We start from the raw sequence: 21,291 nt of genomic DNA, 5'->3' as shown, positions 1-21,291 counted from the left end.
CCCCTCTAGCCCACATATTAAATCTGATAAAAATTTTTTCTGATAAAATGTTTTTATGTTGGGGTGCCTGGGTGGCTCAGTGGGTTAAGCCGCTGCCTTTGGCTCAGGTCATGATCTCAGGGTCCTGGGATCGAGTCCCGCATCCGGCTCTCTGCTCAGCAGGGAGCCTGCTTCCTTCTCTCTCTCTCTCTGCCTGCCTCTCAGTGTACTTGTAATTTCTCTGTCAAATAAATAAATAAAATCTTTTAAAAAAATGTTTTTATGTATGTTTTCCCAATTTATTTTTTTAAAGATTTTGTTTATTTGAGAGAGAGACACACGCACTATGTGAGGGAGGGGGAGAGAGAATCTGAAGCAGACCCCTTGCTGAGCACAGAGGCCGACTTGGGGCTCTATCCCATGACTGCAAGATCATGATCTGAGCTAAAACCAAGAGTCAGCTGCTTAACCAACTGAGCCACCCAGGTGCCCCTAAAATAAACTTATTTTTGATGGTATCTCCTACTTAGAAGTCCAAGAGTCAAGATCAGGATAATCATTGCATATTTTGGTTCTCTTGTGGTTGGACGGGGGGAATGCTGGCCTATTATTGCCCACCATTATCCATCTAGTCTTAATTATCCTAACCTCCACCAGTCTTGGCTGCTTTAATCTCACAGTCTAGTTCCATCTTAATGGAGTCTTTGTCTATTTTTAAAATTAAGCCCATCTTGGAAAGCAAAAGTCTTATAAGGTACTTTGGGGGTCAAAGTAAGGCATGCCCAGAGAGTCCCCTCCCAACGCGGCTTTACTATATGAAGAATCAACCCGTATGTTTGAGAGGCCATGAATGAAGGGCCATGGAAGGTCAAGAAAAGTAGATAACCTTTTTTTCTTGGAGGATATTGCTCTCTGGCATAGAGTTTACATATAAAATAACCAGGGACTGTGACATTAATGAGATTTCGAGTAGTCGTACAACTCACCATAAAACTTCCAAAGCGTCTCAGGAAAGGAAGACATCCATGTGGGCTAAAGAGAGTTTGGAGAGCCTTGATGGCAGTATAGCAGGATGCAGATAAGCCTACAAGAAGATAGAAGGGACTTCTTCACTGGGGCCAGGGATGGGGAAGAGGGAAATACTGGCAAGAGAAAGAAGAGAGTGAAAGTTTGTGAGGATAACAAGAAAGTAAAGGAAAACTACAATTCAAACAGACAATGTTGAATTATTATTTTTTTAATTTTTTACAGTATTCAAGGTCAGTTGCAGGGTGTCACCTCTTGAATCCATTTCCTCTGGACAGAACAACCCCAAAAGTAGAGGGCAGCCCTTGCCCCAGGGTGGGCCCCAGCAGGAAGCTGAGGACTGCTGTCTGATGCGTTGGTTTTGCCTTTCAGAGGGCAGACCTGGCCATCTCCGCCATCACGATCACCCCAGAGAGGGAGAGCGTTGTGGACTTCAGCAAGCGGTACATGGACTATTCGGTGGGGATCCTAATCAAGAAGCCAGAGGAGAAAATAAGCATCTTCTCTCTTTTTGCTCCGTTTGATTTTGCCGTGTGGGCCTGCATTGCGGCCGCCATCCCTGTGGTGGGCGTGCTGATATTTGTGTTGAACCGGATCCAGGCCGTGAGGGCTCAGAGTGTTGCCCAGCCCCGACCGTCGGCTTCGGCCACCTTGCACAGTGCCATCTGGATTGTCTACGGAGCCTTTGTACAGCAAGGTACATTCCTGGTTTCTTGATGTTGTAGTCACATCTTCCCAGGGGCCTGGAGGAACGTGCCCATTGGCAGAGTTCTTAGATGCGTTTTGGCAAAGTCATTTTAAATGCAATTTTATTTAATCTCTAGGACAGTACTAATATCAGTCTGTACCCGATTTCTCTGAGTAATATCAGGTAGAAATTAAATGAAGTGACAAGGAACTCAACTTCAAAGCCCGATTCTCCGCTTTAGATAAAATTAACTTTGGAGTTCTGCTTTGTACTTTTCTCCCCTCCCACATTAGGTTGATTGTTATGCACATGGAGTTGTCAGATGAAACTGAATCTTGCTTAAATTTGAAATCTTAATAGAAAAAAAAAGTCACAATTGTTTTGCAATCATCTAAGCAGTCTTCCATCCATCCTTGAGATACAAAGTCTCTTTTCTCCGTGAAGTCTGGAGAGCACTTGATAAGTTAGAGGATCTTGTAGTTTTGACCCAAGCAACAAATTGCAAAGTTCCTAACGTGAGTGTTGGCCTTGTTTGCACCATGGCAAAACATGTATTGCCTGTTTGCAAGGTTATATAAGAAGAGTCAGTGAAATGCTTTCTTCTGCTACCACCTAAGGGACCGAGGAGAAATAATTGGCCTCCATGGGGCAGCTACTGACTGCAAGTCACAGGCAATGGTTTCTGAAAATCCTAGGAAAAAAGTCATCCAGTGAGGGCTGAATATTAATAAAAGCGAGATCTCATTTCTGAGGTTTAAAAGAAAGCTAGGGAACCCTCCAGGTAGGAGGTAATTCTATATTTACAGAATTCCTGAGACTACTCTCTATGAACTTGAAACTGAAAAAGGATCTTACATCAGATTGCAGCCCTGGAAGTAGGCAACACAGGGAGATAGAATCTTCTAACTGGAAGATTTTGATATTCAGAACTCTACCCTTGGTGTTTTGACAAACATCACATCACTGAAAGGCCAATTCTGGATTTTTCGTATTTGGTGGTCTTCCATCCCTTTCAAAGACTGGTGGTCTTTGGAATCTTTCCCAGAATTGTCACAATCCCCGATAACTAGCCAGGAACTCACTTCCCTGCTCCCCACCCCAACTCCAGTGGTGTTTCCCTAAGCCAGGCAGCGGGGTGAAGGAGCTAGAACATTTCTGGCGGGGGTGGGAGGATGCAGGGGAGAGCAGAAGCCCAGGACCAATCCATTTTGCTGGCCTCCTGTAGGTGGCGAATCCTCAGTGAACTCCATGGCCATGCGCATCGTGATGGGGAGCTGGTGGCTCTTCACGCTCATTGTGTGTTCCTCCTACACGGCGAATCTTGCGGCATTCCTCACAGTGTCCAGGATGGACAACCCCATAAGGTAAGATCCATTCCTCCTTCCAGGTGTGGGACCATTCAGCTCCAAAAAGTTGTAAAGGCAGAATGCAGCCTAGTGTCATGGAGGCAGACGGACTTAGATCCCAGATTTGCAGTTTGATTATCGTCCTCTTAAATGCATGAAGAGCACCACTCCTCTTGTAGTTTACTTCATACACAATTATATAAATGCATAAATGAATTAAATAATACTTCTCTGAACATTTAAATGCTGCTTATAAGACTACGAAATCAAAACATTAAAAATTAACAAATTAAATTTCCTCAGGCATTTAAATGTTGATTACAAACTTATTTAATCAAAATTTTCTAAACATTAAATTATAATTAATTAAGACCACAAGTCTAAGGTATTTTTTCATATCTTCAGACACCTTAAAATTATTTTTAAAAACATGTCATTATCACAGTGATTAGAAAACTTATTTTACTTATATTCATTAAAGTATAAAATTACCGAAGCCAGGGAATAAAAACATTTCTTTGTTTTACCAAAGTGTTAAAAATATGGCATGAAAGAATTAGTTCAACATAGTGAAATAACTTGGGAATGCCTTTGTGTTTTGGAGCAGATTTCCACAAACTGTGTGAATTGCAAGAGAACTTGGACAAAGTGAAGGGGTATTGGAAATGTGGTTACTAAAGTGACAAAAGGCACAGATATAGTCTACATTTCCTCGGTACAATATTGGCTTCAATATCACCTCTCACTTGGTCCCTAATTATAGTGTTATGTAATTTCTCCTTTATCATACTCATACTTTATCATCCATACTTAACCAGCTTCTATGGCTCCCAACAGCCTATTTAAAAGAGTTCAGACTCTGGCCAAGATTCAATATTTAGTATGATGTTGTCCAGTTTTATTTTTTAGTTGGCATTTTTATTGAGATAATTATAGATTCACATGTATTTGTAAGAAATAATGCAGTGAGATCTTATAATATCCTTTAACTGGTTTCTCCCAATGGTTACATTTTGCAAAACTATAGTATTTTATCACAACCAGGGTATCAACATTAATACAGTTGACTGATTCTATTCAGATTTCTTCTCTTGTACTTATTTCTCTGCGTGTGCGAGTGTGTGTGTGTGCGCGCGTGCGCGCATTGGATTCTACACAGTCTTAACCCATGTGTAGGGATCGAGCTCTGCTCTAGGCTCATGTCCCGCACACAGTCTGCTTGTCCCTCTCCCTCTGCTCCCCTCCCCCGCTCACTCATATTCTCTCTCTCTCTCTGTAAAATCAATAAGTAATAAATAAAAATCTTTAAAATGTCATTTTAAGTATGTTATATAGATGGAATTATAGCTCTTGGATTGCTGTTATCATTTAGCATCATTCTCTGGAGGTTCATCCAGGTTGGTGTGTGTCTCAGGCATTCATTGCTTTTTTCTGCTTAGTAGTATCCCATGTACCACAGCTTGTTTAAATGTTCACACACTGAAGGACATCCAGGTTGTTTCCCTTTTATGCAATTATGAATAAAGCCACAATGAATATTTGTGTGTAGGTTTTGGTGTGAACACAAGTTTTTGTTTGTTTGTGATACATATCCAAGAGTGCAATTGCTGGGTCGTGTGGTAATTGCATGTTTTATAAAAAAAATATGCTTTCTAAGAAAACTATCAAACTGTATTCCAGACTGACTCTGCCATTTTGTATTACTGCTAGTGATGTGGGAATGATCCAGTTTCTTTGCATCCTTGCCAGCATTTGCTTTAGCATCATTTATTGAAAAGCAGTCCTTCCTTCACTGAGATGCTTTTGTAATTTGTCAAAAATCAGTTGGGTATATGTGGTCCATTTCTGAGTTTTCCATTCAGTTCTATTGATCTGTGTGCCTATCCCTTCATCAATACCACACTGTCTTGGTTACTATAGCTGCAGAGTAAACCTTAATATTGGGCAGAGTGATTACTCCCATTCTTTTTTCTTTTGTTCAGATTGTTTTAATTATTCTAAGGCCTGCATCTTTCCACATAAATTTTAGAATAAGCTTGTCTATGTTTAAAAAAAATAATTTTCCATTGTTTTGATAGGAATTACATTAATTACAGTTGTAATTGCATTAAACCAATAGATCATAAATTGCTGAGACTACCATGAATGGGTATTGGCTTTTTCAACTGCTTTTTTTTTTACATTGCTTGACATGACCATATGATTTTTCCTCTTTAGCCTACTAATATGATAAGACTACACTGATTGATTTTCAAATGTTGTGTACCTTGAATGAATCTCACCTGATCATGACCTATGATTTTTTTAATATATTTTAGATTCTGTTTGCTGATATTCTGGTTGAGGATTTTTGCATCTAAATTTATGAGAGATATTCATTTGCACTTTTATTTATTGTGCTGTTTCTGTCTAGTTTTGGTTTCAGGGTAACTCTGGCTTCGTAAAATGATTTAGGAAGTCTTTGCTCATTTTCTATTTTCTGAGAGAGATTATATAAAGTTGGTGTTAATTTATCTTCAAATGTTTGGTATAATTCTCCAGGGCAACCATCTAGGAGATTTCATATTCTTGGAGCTTTTAAATTAATAATTAAAATTTTCATAGCTATAGGGCAATTCATATTGTCTATTTCTACTTCAAGTCTAGTTGGTTTATAGTGTTGTCATGTTTTCCATTAACTTGCTGATCTTCTGTTGTTGTTTATCAATTATTGAATGTGGGATATTAAAGTCTCCAGTCATTTTTTACAGAACTGCCCATTTCTCCCTTCAATTTTATCAATTTTGATTCATATATTTTGGGACCCTATTGTTAGGTATATATATGTTTCTAATTGTGTTTTATATTCTTATCAAATGACCCTTTTATCATTGTATAATGTCCTTCTTTTGTCTCATAAAAACTTTCATTAACGTTTACTTCAGCTAGTTAGTTCTCTTTTGGTTATTGTTTGCACAAAATATTTTTTATTCTTTAATTTTCAATCTGTTTGTCTTGGAATCTAAAGTGAGTCACTTTCATACAACATATAGTTCAATTATGTTTTTTAATTTGTTCTATCCACCTCTATTTTAATTGGAGCAATTAACCCATTTATATATAATGTAATTAGTGGTAAGGAAGAACTCACTTCTGCCATGTTGTTTGTTCTCTTTATGTATACCTATTTTGTTCCTCGTTTCCCCCATTATTGCTTTTCTTTTTAATATTAAGTAGATACATTCTGTATATCATTTTAATTCCCCTGTTGTTTGTTTTACTATATATGTTTTTAAGTTATATTTTTAGTGGTTGCCCTAGGCATGCCAATTAATATCTTAATTTATAACAATCTTATTAGCCAACTTTATTTTAATAGTATTAAAAAATGTTTCTCCTGTATCACTCTGTTCCACTCCACCTCTGCCCCCAACAACTCCTTTTTGAAGCTGTCTGATCCCTTACTTTTTTGGAAGTACTTAAAATTTTTTCTCCAATTTATTCAATGGATAATCTTCTATATTCAATTTTTAAATTGTTATTTTTTATTGTTTTTTTTTTTTACTTATTGAATAAGCTTCCTTATTGTTTTAAAACAACTTCAGCTATTAGAATGTATTATTAAAGTGCATGTTTATAGTTTTTAACTTTAATTTTTAAATTGTGATAAAATATGCATAACAAATTTTATTTTAATCATATTTAAGTGTACAGTTTAATGTCATTAAGTACATTCACATTGTTCTGTAAACATTACCACCATCCATCTCTACAACACTTCATATTACAAAACTGAAAGTCTGTATAATACTCTCCATTCCCCACTTCCCCACTTCCCCAGACTCTGGAAACCACCATCCTTTTTTCTGTCTCTATAAGTTTGACTACTCTAGGTACTTTATATAAGTGAAATAATACAGTTTTTGTCCTTTAATGACTGGCTTATTTCACTTAGCATGTCTTAAAGTTTCATCCATGTTGTAGCATCTGTCAGAATTTCCTTTTTTTAAAAGCTAAATAACATTCCATTGTATGTATATACCACATTTTGTTTATACATTCATCTGAAGAGACATTTGTGTTGCTTCCATCCTTTGGCCATAAACACGAGTGCAGATAATATGTTCAAGTTCCTGCTTTCACTACTCTTGGAGCTTTTAAATTAATACTTGGGTAAATACTCAGAAGTGGAATTGTTGTATCATAAGGTAATTCTGTGTTTCATTAGGAACTACTTTATCATATTCTACAGAAGTTCCACCATTTCACATTCCCACCAACAACTCACAAGGATTCCAGTTCCTTTACATTCTCACTCAAACTTATTTTCTGTTTTGTTTTGTTTTTATAACTGTCCTAATGGGTATGATGTGGTATCTCATCTTGGTTTTGATTGGCATTTCCCTAATAATTAGTGATGTTGAGCATCTTTTCCTGTGTGTGTGTGTGTGTGTGTGTGTGTGTGTGTTTTAACAGACAGAAATCACAAGTAGGCAGAGAGGCAGGCAGAGAGAGAGGGGGAAGCAAGCTCCCCACTGAGCAGAGAGCCCGATGCAGGGCTCGATCCCAGGACCCTGGGATCATGACCTGAGGCGAAGGCAGAGGCTTTAACCCACTGAGCCACCCAGGCACCCCTCTTTTCGTGTGTTTATGGCCACTTGCATATCTTCTTGGAGAAATGTCTATTTAAGTCTATTGCCCATTTTTAGTGGGTTGTTTTTGTTACTGAGTTATAGTTTTTTATGTATATTCCAGATATTAATCTCTCATCAGATATTGATTTGTAAATATCTTCTCCCACTTTATGGGTAGCCTTTTAATTCTGTTGTAGTATCCTTGGGTACAGAGAAATTTTTAATTTTGATGAAATCCATATTATCTATTTTTTGTTGTCACCTTTACCTTTATTGCTATATCTAAGAAATTATTGCCAGATCCAATGTCATAAAACCTTTCCCATATGTTTCCTTTTAGGAGTTTTATAGTTTTAGGTCTTACATTTAGGTCTTTGATCCATCTTGTCAATTTTTGTACATGGTGTAAGTTAAGGGTCCTGCTTCATTCTTTTGCCTGAGAATCCCGGATCATGACCTGAGCCAAAGGCAGATGTTTAACTGACTGAGCCACCCAGATGCCTGTTCTTTTGCATGAGGATACCCAGTTTTCCCAGCACCATTTGTTAAAAAGACTGCTGTCTCCTCACTGAATGGTTTCAACATCTTTGTTTGAAATCATTTGAACATATATGGGATAGTATACTGAGCTTTTTATTCTATTCCATTGGTCTATGTGTCTGTCTTCATATCAGTACCACACAATTTTGAGTACTATAGCTTTATAGTACATTTTGAATTCAGGAAATTTGAGATCACCAACTTTATACTTTTTCAAAAATTGTTTTGGCTATTTGGGGTTCCTTGAGGGGGAATTTTATTATTTTTTTTAATTTCTATTTATTTTTAAAATTTCTTTTCATTGATCCAGAATTCATTATTTATGTACCACACCCAGTAGGGGAAATTTTAGAATAGATTTTTCTATTTCTGCTTGAAACATAATTGGGATTTTGGTAGAGATTGCATTGAATTTGTAGATTTCTTTAGGTAGTATTGACATCTTAAAAATATGAAGTCTTTCAATCCATGAACATAGGAACATAAGATTCCTTTCCATTTATTTGTGTGTTTAATTTCCTTCAGAAACATTTTTTAGTTTTCAGTATACATGTCTTTGCCTTTTTTTTTTTGTCTTTTTAGTCAAGTTTATTCTTAGGTATTTTATTGTTTTTGATGTTATTATAATTAGAATTGGTTTTGTATTTCCCTTCCAGATTGTTCATTATTATTGTATAGAAATGCGACTGATCTTAGTGCATTGAATTTTTTTTTTTAATCCTACAACTTTGCTGATTTATTTGTTAGTTCTCATTGTTTTGTGTGTCCAGTTTTAAGGTTTTTTACATATCAGGTCATAATGTCTGACAGCAGATATACATCTACTTCTTTCTTTCCAATTTGAAAATATTTTATTTCTTTTTCTTGCTTAATTGTCTATGACTTCCAGACGATGTTGAATGGAAGTGGTAAAAGTGGATGTTCTTGTCTTGTTCCTGACATTGGAGGAAAAGCTTTGAGTAAGATGTTAGCTTTGAGTTTCTCATATCTGGCCTTTATTATATCAACATAGTTTCCTTTCCTTCCTAGTCCATTGAGTTTTTATCATGAAAGGGTATTGCATTTTATCAAATGCTTTTCCTGCCCTGAGATGATGATGTGGGTTTTTTTTGCCCTTCATTTGGGTAACATAGTATTTTATACTAACGGATCTTTGTATGCTGAGCCGTTCTTGTGTTTCAAGAATGAATACTGGTTGGTCCTGGTGTGTAATTTTTAAAAAATATGCAGTTGAATTCAGTTTCCTAGTATTTTGTTGAAGATTGTTGCATCCACATTACTCAGGAATATTGGTCTGCAGTTTTCTTTTCCTGTAGTATATTTTTGGGGTTTTGGTGTCAGGGTAATGCTGGCCTCATAGAATGAGTTAAGAAGTGTTCCAAACGAGACACTTGTATTCAGTCGATGTATTCCTATGCTTTAATGTTTCTGTTTTTCCTTAATTCTTAAATAAACATTTATTCTGAAAAACTCCAAAAAAAAAAAAAAAAAAAAAGAAGTGTTCCATCCTCTTAAATTTTGGGATAAGAATTTGAGGAAGATTGCAATTCAATCTTTAAATGTAGATTGTATGTTTCTAGGAATTTGTTCATTTCATTAAGGTTTCCAATATATTGGCAGACAATTGACAGGTAGTATAATATAAATATATTTAATCTTCTTTCATGTCTACTTATGCATTCTAAATTGTTTTTATGATGTTCAGCGTTCTATTACCATTATTACTGTGACTCCCCACCATCCCCACAATTGGAAGTTAAGCATCCTCTTTTAACCTTTAGGCTTAAAAATACAGGCTTTAGGCTTAAAAATATAGGCATTGCTGTTTCTCTTCAGAATCAAGTGTGAAGCCATATATTTTTATTTCTTCCTATGTAAGATGATACTGGAATATCTTTTTGTCCTCCCCTCCTTCCACCTACTCAATCATGTTTTGAAATTTCAGGTCCTGTTAACTATTGTCATTCCTTTCCTTCTCCTCCTTCTAATATTTAATGGTTTCTCTAATATATATATATTTGGCATTTTCATTCTTCTGTTTTATCGCATCTACATTTATAGTCATTACTTGTATTGAAGTCTATGTTCCAGGGATTTCAGTGATGGTTGAAAGTCTCTCTATTCTGTGATTTAGCAATTGTTCACATTTTTATTTTGATGAATTTTTGTTTAGCTAGAGTGGTTATTTGAGCAACAGACCTAGCAGGGGTAGTATATTTTGTGAGATAATATATCTGAGAATCTTTTTCTGTTGCATTTATTCATGAATTAAAACTGATCTGGATATAATATTCTTGTGTTATAATTTTCCCCCTTAATATTGTATAGAATTTGCTCTATTGAGTAAATTCTATAGGATTTGCCCCATTGTTCTTCCTGTATGTAACGCTACAGAGAAGCATGAGAATACCTCATTCACCTCCTTCTTCTCCCCTCCTCTTTCCTTTCCTATCTTTTCTTCTCACTCTTTCCTCTATTCTTTCCTTTTTTTCTCCATCTCCTTTTTCTCCCTCCTCTTCTCCTATCTCCTTCCCTTTCTTTTGTCTTGTTCCTCCTCTTCTTTTCATGCCCTTCTTCTTGCTTTTTTCTTCCTCCCTCTATTTTAATCCTTCTCTTCCTTCTTCTCCATCTCCTCCTTCTCCATGTCACTTTCTTCTTTTTTTCCTTTCTCCTCCTCCATTCTTCATTCTCCCTCTCCTCTTCCCCACTGTTCCCCCTTCTTCCTTCCTTTTCCTGTTTTCCTCCTGCGATTTCCCACTTTTTCCTTATCTCCCTGCTCATCTTATTCCTTCTCCCATTCTCTCTGCTTCTGATCCCTTTTCTTCTTTCTTCCCTCCTTTTTCTTTTCTTCCTCCTTTAATTCTCATTTCTTATGCTTTCTTCTTTGTAATTAACCTTAATATCTTTGAATTTTAAAACTTCCACCAATATTTAATGAGTTGACCTACATCTCATTAATTATGATTAGAATCCTGAGTTCTTTTTACATGCAAAAACAACCTGATAACCTTAGCTCAATAATTTTGTCATCTATTAAATCTTTCCTTATCTATTACATCTTTTGCATTTGTCTTTGTCTTGTTTCCAGGAATGTTAACTTTACTTTTTTTTTTTAAGATTTTATGTATAAGGAATGTTATATGTTGATTCTATGAGTCCTCCATGTCTGTTATACTCTCTTTGATCATTTTCCATTCATAAACCTTTTTCTTTTTATTTTGAGAGTATTTTAGTTTGTCTTTCAAATTTCTGCTTAGACTTTCTTCAGTGTTCGTATGTTTTTTAACAATGTTAATGAATACATAAAACCTTCTTGTGTATTTGTGTTTCTCCTTAGTTTTTCCTCCCTGCCACTCCATTAATACCTCTTTCATGTCTCAACCACTCATTATGGAATTAATTCTTAATTTTTTGTACTATGTGCCAATAGAAAAACAAATATTTTTAAAACTTCATTTCCTTTAGCATATACTTTCCAAACAATTTGTTTTTAGTGTCTTTGATGCAATATAATATATTTACACGTTATTTCTTTCATGCTAAATCCTTTTCTTATTCTTCCATGTTTAGTTTGCTCTACCTTGATTTTTTTTTTTTTTTTTTTTTTATGTTTTGACGTTTAGTTTGCTCTACCTTGATTCTGGAGAACTCTTTCTGTAAACAGGTAGGTATAGACTCCCTGAGTCTCCTAATAGTTCACCTGGCTGCAGGTAGAATCATCCTCTCAGATCTTAACCTGGTCTTCTGAGTTTAGCTGGAGACTGCGATGTAAATTCCCATTACAAGCCCTATGCCTTAATGGAAAACTTCTTTTTTAGAGGTTTGCTCTGATAAAGTTTCTGTTTCTAGAATCCTGATTGATGCAGCCCCTACAACAGTAAGAAAGACCACTGTATTTTTTAACCTTTTTTCTGGCAGTGCTCTTCTTTCTGTCAGAGACAAATGCCAGTGAGCTGGCGTTTCTGAATACTGTATTCTACAGAGACCAGAGTAATTCAAGGGGCTTCCATTATTAATAACTTGAACTGTTCTGTCTATGTAGATATAAAAGAAAATCCACTGAGATGATGCACTTTCAATACAAGATGAATTTGAGTCTTGCTGTGTCTCACTAATTTGCTTCCCCACAATATGTGATCAGTGGGTGGCATCCTTTCTTAGGTTCATGATATGTGATCCCCTGTAGTTTACAAAATTACATGGTCATTTCAGTAGGTATCCAGAAGGCTTAAAGATGGATATCTGTTCTCTCTTTACTGATGAATCTTTCTTATTAATCTAAATGGTCTTCAGCCTGTACATTTCAAACTAATATAAAACCATTCAATAATGATTATAATATGCCTTATCAATGTTCATATTCACTGTCCATGTAAGTGCCCTAGCCTTTAAAACCTATGAATTCCTTTAAAGGCATAGAGAAAGTTGGTATCCAAGAGAAGCTGAATTTTTTAGAGAACAGACATATACTTAAAAATTGCCTTAAGCAATTTTTAGCTTTTTTGTTTGGAGTAGGTATGAGGTCCATTCGGGGAAGGGGACATATCTTATAATTACTTTTTATTTCCATTACAATTACAAAAATCTTTACCTGTTATCATGATGAAAACAGAGTCATTTGGGAAAAGGTAGTACTGGCAGGTGCTTTGGCACTATGAGCATCAATGCCCTATATTTAGGAAATGCTTTGGTTAAAACTTCTAGATGAGTAGAATTCAGAGGGTTCACATTTAGAAAGATTGGATTTGGCCTAGAGGCTCATGTTGGCAGGCAGAAGCACAGTGGCATGACTAAGAGATATAACAGAGTGCAGTTGTTATGAGCATTGACATTGAACCTTGATTGCTAAGCTTCAAATCCTTTCTCCCTCTTATTAACTCTGTGATCTTGGGCAATTTACCTAATCTCTGTGTATTGCACTTTTCCCATCTATATGTAGGAGTAAGAATAGCATTTATCTCATAGGACTATTGAGGGAGATTAACAAACATATATTTAGAACATTTACCTGGTGTGTAGAAAGGACCATATAAATGTAGATATAATTGTTGTTGACAAGGACCTTGGTAGTCAAAGTAATAGCTCTGAGATTTGGAGTCCTGGACTGAGGAAAAGCAGCATGACTGACAGATGTGGGCAAGAAGATGCTAGTCTAGGAAACAGACAACTCTGTTTTGGGAATGTCACCAGCTGGCTCGATGACATTAGTCACTTGTCCTTTCTCATTCCTTGTTTCTCTATCTGTAAAATGGCGAAGTTGTTGTAAATGGCCTCATGATATTTAAGATGTTTGTTCATCTTTCCATTGAATTTGGAAACATCAAATTTGTAAACTAAGATGAGAAAATGCTTCCTACAGAAAAATTCTTGAGCTAAGCTTGGGAAAGACACACAATCCATAAGAGCTTTGTCTTGTGTCCACACATTTATACAATTTCAGAAGGGAAAATAAAAAGATTGAACACCCCAGCAATCTAATTTATCCCAAGGTGATTATCCCTCTAATCTTCTTGACATAAAAAATGACCTTTATTCACACAAACTTGCTGTAAGCTTTTTATTATAAATATCTTTATTATTATTTGCAGTATTATGATAAACTGAAGATTCGATGACCTTGGGTGTGCGATGACTTCTTAGGGACAACATCAAAAGCACAATCGATCAAAGAAAAATTGATAACAGTTGGTCTTTACTAAAATTTAAAACTTCTGTGACAAAGATATTGGTAAGAGAATGAGAAGACAAGCTAGAGATTGGGAGAAAATCTTGGCAAAATACATATAAAATAAAAGATTTGTATCTAAAATCTATAAAGAACTCTTAAAATTAAACAATAATAGAACAAATAGAGAGGGCATGGATTACATGGAGCACTGGGTGTGGTACAAAAACAATGATCTCCCTGATATGAGGAAGTGGTGATGCAACATGGGGGCTTAAGTGGGTACGAGAAGAATCAATGAAACAAGATGGGATTGGGAGGGAGACAAACCATAAGTGACTCTTAATCTCACAAAACAAACTGAGGGTTGCTGGGGGGAGGGGGTTTGGGAGAAGGGGGTGGGATTATGGACATTGGGGAGGGTATGTGCTTTGGTGAGTGCTGTGAAGTGTGTAAACCTGGTGATTCACAGACCTGTACCCCTGGGGATAAAAATATATGTTTATAAAAAATAAAAAATTAAAAAAAAAGTTAAAGGCATTTATAATTCTGATAAATATTCAAAAAAAATGAATACTGTTATGCTGAAAATAAATAAAAAATAAATTTTAAAAAAGTGAAAAAAAATAATAGAACAAATAACCCATTTAAAAACAGGCAAAAGATCTGAACAGCATCTTACCCAGATTTTCGTATGACAAATAGCCATATGAAAAGATGCCTAATGTCATATATCATTAGGGAACTGAAAAAATAAAATAGCAATGAGATACCACGACTTTAGGATGGCCACAGTGCAAAATGCTGACAGCACCCAATACTGGTGAGGATGTGGAGCAAAAAGAACTCTCTTTCTTTGCTCATAGGAATGGAAAATGGCCACTTTGGAAGAAAGTTTGACAGGTTCTTACAAAACTGAACCTACCTTTAGCATATGATCCAGCAGTCACACTCTGGTATTTACCCAAAGGAATTGAAGTCACATATCTACACAAAAGCTTGCACATGAATTTTTATGACAGCTTTACTTGTAATTACCAAAATGTGGAAGCCAGAAGTGAATAGATAAACACAATGAAATATTTCTCAATACTAAAATGAGCTATCAAGTTATGGGAAGACACAGAGGAACTTTAAATGCATACTAATTATAAATTATGTATACCTATAATATTAATTTGTGGTATTATTTATATGTAATTATACATAAATATTACATTTATTTGTAGATTGATAAATTATTAAGTATATTTTTTTAAATATAGAGAAAGAGAAAGATATATATGGGTTTTACTAAGACCTATCTTACATTTAAGATATATTTGTGGATAAAATGAGAAGTATATTATATATATTTGTGGATAAAATATGAAGGGCCAGGCTAGTTGTCAATTAGACCAAATGAAGCCACTTACCAGTTTTTCTTTTATTGATCATGTTTTTGGTGTTGTATCTAAGAAGTCATGGTCAAACTCAATGTGGATCAAGCTGTTTGCAAAGTGAACTTAAAGGTTGTTTACATATGGATTATTGTTAATTTGGATATGAAGCTGACATTTTTTAAATTAATATATGGTTAAAGACATTGAACAGGAATCATAAACAGTTGGATATGGTGCGAGTTTACCTCACAAGCTGTTTGTTTGTTTTTAATATGTCAGCCTAGTGGTTTTTAAAATTTAATTTAATTTTTTCAGTGTTCCAAGGTTCATTGTTTAAGCACCACACCTAGTGCTCCATGTAATACGTGCCCTCTTTAATACCTACCACCAGGCTCACCCAACCCCCCTCCCCTCTAAAACCCTCAGTTTATTTCTCAGAGTCCACAGTCTCTCATGGTTTATCTCCCTCTCCAGTTTCCCCCAACTCACTTCTCCTCTCTAACTCCCAATGTCCTCTGTGTTATTCCTTATATTCCACAAGTAAGTGAAACCATATGATAATTGACTCTGTCTGCTTGACTTATTTCACTCAGCAGATTATTCTGAGGAAAAGTTTTAAATATTAAATTTGAATGACGTTGGTGGTGCTAGCACTCCTCTGGTTCCCTCTGGTCCCACCATCCTGTTGTGTTTTTGTTTTTTACACATGCTGTTTTCTCAGTCTCATATACCCACCTTCCACCATCAAGTTACTCAAGTTGGTCACCTGTGACAGAGATCTGAATGACTTTTTGCCAGTTAGCAAGTCCTGTATACATTCTTGCTATTCAAAACATGTCCCACAGACTGGGTCTCATCTCAGATCTCCTGATTCAAGATTTGTATCTAAGTCTCCAAGTGATTTCTATTTACATTAAAGTTCAGAAAGCATTGCCTTTAATTAGAAAAAAATGATCTGTAAAATTCTAATAGGGTGAAGGGATTGGCTGCATCTAACAAATGCATTTTGACAAAGCTACACATCAGTTCCCACCACAAACTGGGAAAGGATGGGGGTGTACATTAATGGTACTCATAAAAAAGAATGGTACTCATAAAAAAGAATGTACTCTTCTGCCTGTCATGATGGAGTAGCAGGTATCTGACTAAACTTTCCAACATCAACAACAATAAAACCTGAGGGGAAAAATGCTGTCTGTAAGCATTTTAAACTTAAATGCACAAGTAGATTAAAAGGGAAGGGAAAAGATAGACCATGCAAACAGTAAGCAAAAGAAAGTAGGTGAGGAAATCTCAGTATTCAAGTAGACCTCATAGTTGACCCTTGACCAACGTGGTGTTGGGGGTGTTGACCACTGCACAGCCAAAAATTTGCATGTAGCTCCTTTTAAAAATTTTTATTTATTTTTTAAAATTTCTTTTCAATGTTCCAGAATCTATTGTTTATTGACCACATCCAGTGCTCCATGGAATATGTGCCCTCCATAATACACACCACCAGGCTCACCATATAACTTTTGACTCTCTAAAATCTTAACTACTAATGGCCTACCATTGACCAGAAGCCTTACTGATAACATAGTCAGTTAACACATATTTGTGTATGTTATGCATATTATATGTCATATTACTACAATAAAGTAAACTAGAGAAAAGAAAGTATTATTAAGAAAATCATAAGGGGGGCGCCTGGGTGGCTCAGTGGGTTAAGCCTCTGCCTTCGGCTCAGGTCATGATCCCAGGGTTCTGGGATCAAGCCCCACATCGGGCTCTCTGCTCAGCAGGGAACCTGCCTCCTCCTCTCTCTCTGCCTGCCTCTCTGCCTACTTGAGATCTCTGTCAAATAAATAAATAAAATCTTTAAAAAGATTATCATAAAAGAAAATCATAAGGAAGAGAAAATACATTTACAGTACTATACTGTATTTATTAAAAAAATCCACAGATAAGTGGACCTATGGAGTTCAAACCTGTGTTGTGTAAGGGTTAACTGTATACCATACAGTATTATAAGGAATAAAGAGGGATAGTATATGATGATAAAGAGAGCACTTTATCAGGAAAACAATTCTAAATATGTCTGCACCTAATAAGGAAGCATCAAAAAAGGTTGATATCCAGGATCTATGATGAACTCCTCAAACTCAACACACACAAAACAGATAATCATATCAAAAAATGGGCGGAAGATATGGACAGACACTTCTCTAATAAAGACATACAAATGGCTATCAGACACATGAAAAAATATTCGTCATCACAAGCCATCAGGGAGATTCAAATTAAAACTACATTGAGATATCACCTTACACTAGTTAGAATGGCCAAAATTAGCAAGACAGGAAACAACATGTGTTGGAGGGGATGTGGAGAAAGGGGAACCCTCTTCCACTGTTGGTGGGAATGCAAGTTGGTGCAGCCTCTTTGGAGAACAGTGTGGAGATTCCTCAAGAAATTAAAAATAGAACTTCCCTATGACCCTGCCATTGCACTCCTGGATATTTACTCCAAAGATACAGATGTCGTGAAAAGAAGGGCCATCTGTACCCCAATGTTTATAGCAGCAATGGCCACGGTCGCCAAACTGTGGAAAGAATCAAGATGCCCTTCAACGGACGAATGGATAAGGAAGATGTGGTCCATATACATATGGAGTATTATGCCTCCATCAGAAAGGACGAATACCCAACTTTTGTAGCAACATGGATGGGACTAGAAGAGATTATGCTGAGTGAAATAAGTCAAGCAGAGAGAGTCAATTATCATATAGTTTCACTTATTTGTGGAGCATAACAAATGGCATGGAGGACATGGGGAGTTAGAGAGGAGAAGGAAGTTGGGGGAAATTGGAAAGGGAGGTGAACCATGAGAGACTATGGACTCTGAAAAACAATCTGAGGGTTTTGAAGGGGTGGGGGGTGGGAGGTCGGGGTACCAGGTGGTGGGTATTATAGAGGGCACGGATTGCATGGAGCACTGGGTGTGGTGCAAAAATAATGAATACTGTTATGCTGAAAATAAAAAAAAGTCTATGACGTAAAATGTGACAAGTCTAATGGGAGAAACAGAAAAATATAAAATAGTTCAAAATTTAACTTTATTCTATTAGAAATCAACCTCTCAAGTAAACAAAAGACCAGTAAGTCTGTAGAAGATCTGAACAACACTATCAACCAACTTGATATGGTTGACATTTATAGAATACTACACCCAACAATTGCAGAATACACATTTCTTTCAAGTATACAGGAAACATCCAGCAAGACAGATAATTTCTTGGGCCATAACTTTAAATATCAATCAATTTCAAAAAAGTAAAATCTTACAGAGTATATTCTACCAGTATAATTAAGTTAAATTAGAAAATAATAGGGTGCCTGGGTGGCTCAGTGGGTTAAGCCACTGCCTTCGGCTCAGGTCATGATCTCAGGGTCCTGGGATCGAGTCCTGCATTGGGCTCTCTGCTCTGCAGGGAGCCTGCTTCCCTCTCTCTCTCTCTGCCTACCTCTCTGGCTACTTGTGATTTCTCTCTGTCAAATAAATAAATAAAATCTTTAAAAAAAAATTAGAAAATAATAAAAACAATCTAGAAAATCCCCAGTGAAATTTAAATAACATAGTTCTAAACCTATGGGTCAAAGAATAAAAAAATCACAAAAGAAATATAAACAATATTTCTAATAATGAAAATAAAACATATCAAAATTTGTGTAATACTGCTAAAATAGTGCTTAAAGGAAAGTTTATGGTTTTAAATGCCTACTAAGAAGCCAAAGAATAGGGGTACCTGGGTGGCTCAGTGGGTTAAAGCCTCTGCCTTCAGCTCAGGTCATGATCCCAGGGTCCTGGGATTGAGCCCCACGTTGGGCTCTGTGCTTAGCAGAAAGCCTGCTTCCTCCTCTCTCTCTGCCTGCCTCTCTGCCCACTTGTGATCTCTGTCAAATAAATAAATAAAATCATTAAAAAAAGAATCCAAAGAGTACTTAAATTCATGATTCTCAGTTCCCCCTTTAAAAGGATAGAAAAGTAAGAATAAGCTGAACTTAAAATAATTTAAAAGAAAGAAATGGAATATGTACGATGATATAGACATTTTTATTGTACTTCCCAACATTGTGGTGTGTGTCCCTGCCTGACCAAGAAGCAATAAAGAAGTAACAAATGTACAGACTTGGGGTTCCTGGGTGGCTCAGTCATTTAAGCATTTGTCTGCCTTTGGCTCAGGTCATGATCCCAGCACCCTGGGATCTGGCCCTATTGGACTCCCTGTTTAGCAGGGAGTCTCTTTCTCCCTCTCCCTTTACCCCCCTCCCACTCCCGCTTTCTCTCTTTCTCAATTAAATAAATAATATCTTTTAAAAAAAAGTATACAGACTTAAAAGGGAGAAGTAGCCCTGTCTTTATTTTCTGATGGCATGATAGTCTTTGTAGAGAATCTTAACAATCTTCTAATAAAATTAAATCTAATAAATAAGTCTTTATATAATTTGCAAGAAACAAAGTAACTATACAAAAATCAATTATATTTTTATATACTAATAACTGAAAACTGGCAAAGAAAATTTTTAAAAAATTACAGCATCATCAAAAACATAAAATTTTTAGGGACATATTTTAAAAGATATGAAAGAATTATATCCTTAGTGGAAAAATTACTGGAGGATATTGCCGAGAGAAATTAAAGATCTAAAAACAAATGGACAGATGTCCAATATTCATGGATGGGATTGGAATACTCAATAATGTGGAGATGGAAGGCCTTCCTAATTGAGCTATAGATTCAATGAAACTACCATCAAAAGTCCAACAGAATACACACACACACACACACACATACACACATATACATACACATACACATAAACACACACATAAACACACACACACACTTAAAGGGTCTAGAATGGGGAAAGAATTTTGATGAGGAATAAAGTTGGAAGACCAACACTAATTTCAGGACTGTCTACAAAACTGTAGGGGCATTCTGCATGCCCTCCCTAACTTTATCTCCTCTAATTTCTCAGTCATCTTGCTTCCCTGGCTCCTGGCTGCTCATCAAAGCTCACAGGTCATGTCATGCTTTGGCTTTCACTTAAGCTAATTCATGTTTTTGGAATGCTGTTCTCTGCTTTTTTACCTGGTCAACTCTGACTCATCCTTCAAGCTTCTGCTCAAATGTCATCTCCTCTGAGGGGCATACACCTCAAATTAAATCAACCTTTTCTGTTTTTCTCTTCATAGATTCCAGTACTTTTCATTCTTGGCAGTTATCACACTGTGTAACTCTGTGTTTATGTGCATATTAGACCTATGCAACGAGGGAGCTGACTTTGGTGGTTTTGTTTTTCTCTATTTATTTTTATCTTGAGGGCAAATGCTTATACCTGGTATACATATCGGTCTCCTGCTGGGCAAAGTGTTAACAGAACACCTTTTTCTAAAGGTCAAATCGGAGATTTTCCACACCTTTTGCATTTTTTTCATCCTTCTTATTCCTCTTTGCTCCTGTATTCATGGATCCATTAGCATTGTGTGAAATGCAGTTTGCGGTCTGTGTACTGTTTCACATTTGAACCATGAGATTCATGAATTGAAAACCTCCAGACTTTATAGCTGTGCTAAGTCATCCGTATGACTAGCCCAGTCTAGCTTATGAGTACAAAAATCAGATGATTCAAGGGAGCTGGGTTCCTCGGGGGCAAATGTACTGTGCCACTCCTGTGATGGGGTGCATGCCTAGACCTCCCCGTCTCATCTACAGCTGCAGCATCCTGTTAAAGAACTTCAAAGGTGTGGAATCCAGCCCTCTGAGCAGACACTGGGCTCCTAAGGAATTATGGAGACAGGGCTTCCCCAGACTTACTCTGTAGACTGTGCTCAAGAGATGACCCGCCTTGGGATGCCTGGGTGGCTCAGTTGGTTAAGCAGCTGCCCTCTGCTCAGGTCCTGATCCCAGGGTCCTGAGATCAAGTCCCACATTGGGCTCCTTGCTCAGTGGGGAGGCTGCGTATCCCTCTGCCTGCAGCTTCCCCTGCTTGTGCTCTCTCTCTCT

At 36.5% G+C, this 21,291-nt stretch overlaps 1 protein-coding gene across 2 annotated transcripts in view; it reads left to right on the top strand.

The window, feature by feature from the left end:
* Positions 1-21,291, top strand: part of GRID1 (glutamate ionotropic receptor delta type subunit 1) — a 691,195-nt gene that overhangs the window by 577,765 nt on the left and 92,139 nt on the right. For both annotated transcript variants that reach the window (XM_082717985.1, XM_082717986.1), the window contains exons 11-12: positions 1,378-1,702; positions 2,919-3,057. In XM_082717985.1, coding sequence (XP_082574111.1) covers positions 1,378-1,702; positions 2,919-3,057 — 464 coding nt within the window. The remainder of the gene's footprint in view (positions 1-1,377; positions 1,703-2,918; positions 3,058-21,291) is intronic.

The sequence above is a fragment of the Mustela nivalis genome (genome assembly GCF_964662115.1).
Source record: "Mustela nivalis genome assembly, chromosome: 2".
NCBI classification, from domain to species: Eukaryota; Metazoa; Chordata; class Mammalia; order Carnivora; family Mustelidae; genus Mustela; species Mustela nivalis.
The sequence above is the reverse complement of the archived record's forward strand: the minus strand, read 5'-3'. Positions and strand labels throughout refer to the sequence as shown.